The 3,033-nt window shown below is 44.5% G+C and overlaps 1 protein-coding gene across 1 annotated transcript; it reads left to right on the forward strand.

The window, feature by feature from the left end:
* Nucleotides 1–918: 918 nt before the first annotated feature.
* b9d1 (B9 protein domain 1) lies at nt 919–2,492 on the forward strand (the record flags this gene model as incomplete). The annotated part of the gene is given in 4 exon segments (XM_029743994.1): nt 919–1,155; nt 1,764–1,832; nt 2,049–2,160; nt 2,396–2,492. Coding segments are annotated over 4 exon segments (341 nt in total), but the record flags the coding sequence as incomplete, so codon positions are not given.
* Between the last annotated feature and the right edge of the window lie 541 nt (nt 2,493–3,033).

Consider the following 3,033-nt stretch of genomic DNA (forward strand, 5'->3'; position numbering starts at 1 on the left):
ATCACTCCAGTATCCCTGTCTCCTTCCCCCTATACATATCTACCTCCATCACTCCAGTATCCCTGTCTCCTTCCCCCTATACATATCTACCTCCATCACTCCAGTATCCCTGTCCCCTTCCCCCTATACATATCTACCTCCATCACTCCAGTATCCCTGTCTCCTATACATATCTACCTCCATCACTCCAGTATCCTTGTACATTGTTAATATGGAACTGACCCTGTATATAGTCACCTTACAGTGAGGTGGGAAAAAAGTATTTGATCCCCTGCTGATTTTGTACGTTTGCCCACTGACAAAGAAATGATCAGTCTATAATTTTAATAGTAGGTTTATTTGAACAGTGAGAGACAGAATAACAACAACAAAAAAATCCAGAAAAACGCATGTCAAAAATGTTATAAATTGATTTCCATTTTAATGAGGGAAATAAGTATTTGACCCCCTCTCAATCAGAAAGATTTCTGGCTCCCAGGTGTCTTTTATACAGGTAACGAGCTGAGATTAGGAGCGGTGAGGAATGAGAACGGTGAGGAATCAGCCCAGAATTCCCTGTACATTGTTAATATGGTACTGGTACTGACCCTGTGTATAGTCACCTTCCCCCTATACATATCTACCTCCATCACTCCAGTATTCCTGTACATTGTTAATATGGAACTGACCCTGGAATATCCTTTATAGTACTATATATTGATTACTGCGTTTACTTTATTTTATAGTACTATATATTGATTACTGCATTGTTTGGAAATGAACTCGTAATAAAGGCGTCTGACTGTACTTCTTTCTGCATGTGACAATAACACATTAAAACTTGTCCAAGACTACCATCTAGTGGACAGTTTATTTACTAAAACGCTTTATCATCAACTTGACCGGATCTAGTTTGACCCTCACGACTAGCCGTAGGCACAGCGTCCTAGCAACGGGGGGATGGACCTAGACGTTAATTTACCGAGTCACTTATACACAACACAGAACAATACGTTACCGGTTATATATATATATATACCGGTTATATAGTCCAAGTTAGAATATTTTGTATTACTATATTTTTTATATTGTCAAGTTACCGTATGAAGCGGGATGGCTATCAGCAACCCATCGGTGTTTCTGTTGATGATTAACGGACAGATCGAGGGAGCGAATGTGAGTAGCGACGTACCGTAGCTAGCTAACGGCTAACTTAGCTAGTTAAGCATCTAACGTTAGTAACGAGCTAGTTAAGCATCTAACGTTAGTAACGAGCTAGTTAAGCATCTAACGTTAGTAACGAGCTAACTTAGCTAGTTAGCATCTAACGTTAGTAACGAGCTAACTTAGCTAGTTAGCATCTAACGTTAGTAACGAGCTAACTTAGCTAGTTAGCATCTAACGTTAGTAACGAGCTAGTTAAGCATCTAACGTTAGTAACGAGCTAGTTAAGCATCTAACGTTAGTAACGAGCTAGTTAAGCATCTAACGTTAGTAACGAGCTAGTTAAGCATCTAACGTTAGTAACGAGCTAGTTAAGCATCTAACGTTAGTAACGAGCTAGTTAAGCATCTAACGTTAGTAACGAGCTAGTTAAGCATCTAACGTTAGTTACGAGCTAACTTAACTAGTTAAGCATCTAACATTAGCTAGCTAAGATGAGGCTGGTCATATAGGCTAACTTGACCTCGTTTGATTCATTGTTTTAATGAGCATAAACATGTTGTATAAAACTGTGGTGTTGATTTGTTTTTCGGCTCATTCTCTCTGTGATGCTTTGTCAGTTTCCAGAGTATGATGATCTGTACTGTAAATACTGCTTCGTCTACGGACACGACTGGGCTCCCACCTCGGTGAGTGACCCCGAGTCATCTGGAACATGTAGAAGAGAAGTTCACTTACTGTGGATAGATAATATAAATAATACACTTGTTTTACTAGCTAGCAACTACTAACTACTTAAATAGCTTTTTTCTCTCTCTCTCGCCCTCTCTCTCTCGCCCTCTCTCTCTCGCCCTCTCTCTCTCTCTCTCCTCCCCCTCCCCTCTCTCTCCTCCCCTCTCCTCCAGGGCCTAGAGGAGGGTATATCTCAGATTACGTCTAAAAGCAGAGACTCTCCTCAGAGAATGATCTGGAACTTTCCTCTGGAGATCACCTTCAAGAGCACCAACCCGTTAGGCTGTGAGAGAGACACACACACACACACACACACACAGACAGACAGACAGACAGACAGACAGACAGACAGACAGACAGACAGACAGACAGACAGACAGACAGACAGACACACAGACACACACACAGACACACACACAGACAGACAGACAGACAGACACACACACACACACACACACACACACACAGACACACACACAGTTGCTGATCCCATAGCTCTAACAGTGTGTTGTTTACCCAGGGCCTCAGATCGTAGTGAGTGTCTACGGTCCTGATACATTTGGTAACGATGTGGTCAGAGGATACGGAGCAACACACATCCCCTTCACTCCTGGACAGTCAGTATCTCTCCTCTTCCTCCTCCTCTTCCACCTCCTCTTTCCTCTCCTGGACAGTCAGTATCTCTCCTCTTCCTCCTCCTCCTCCTCCTCCTCTCTTCACTCCTGGACAGTCAGTATCTCTCTTCCTCCTCCTCCTCCTCCTCCTCTCTCCTCTCCTGGACAGTCAGTATCTCTCCTCCTCCTCCTCCTCCTCCTCCTCCTCCTCCTCCTCTCTTCACTCCTGGACAGTCAGTATCTCTCCTCCTCCTCCTCCTCCTCCTCTCTTCACTCCTGGACAGTCAGTATCTCTCCTCCTCCTCCTCCTCCTCCCTTCACTCCTGGACAGTCAGTATCTCCTCTCCTCCTCCTCCTCCTCCTCTCTTCACTCCTGAACAGTCAGTATCTCTCCTCCTCCTCCTCCTCGCTCTCTTCACTCCTTGACAGAAGTCATAGTATCTCTCCTCTCCATCCTCCTCCTCCTCCTCCTCCTCCTCCTCCTCTCCTGGACAGTCAGTATCTCTCTCCTCCCTCCTCCTCCTCCCTCTTCCTCCCTCGACAG

This window comes from Salmo trutta, unplaced genomic scaffold, assembly GCF_901001165.1.
Source record: "Salmo trutta unplaced genomic scaffold, fSalTru1.1, whole genome shotgun sequence".
NCBI classification, from domain to species: Eukaryota; Metazoa; Chordata; class Actinopteri; order Salmoniformes; family Salmonidae; genus Salmo; species Salmo trutta.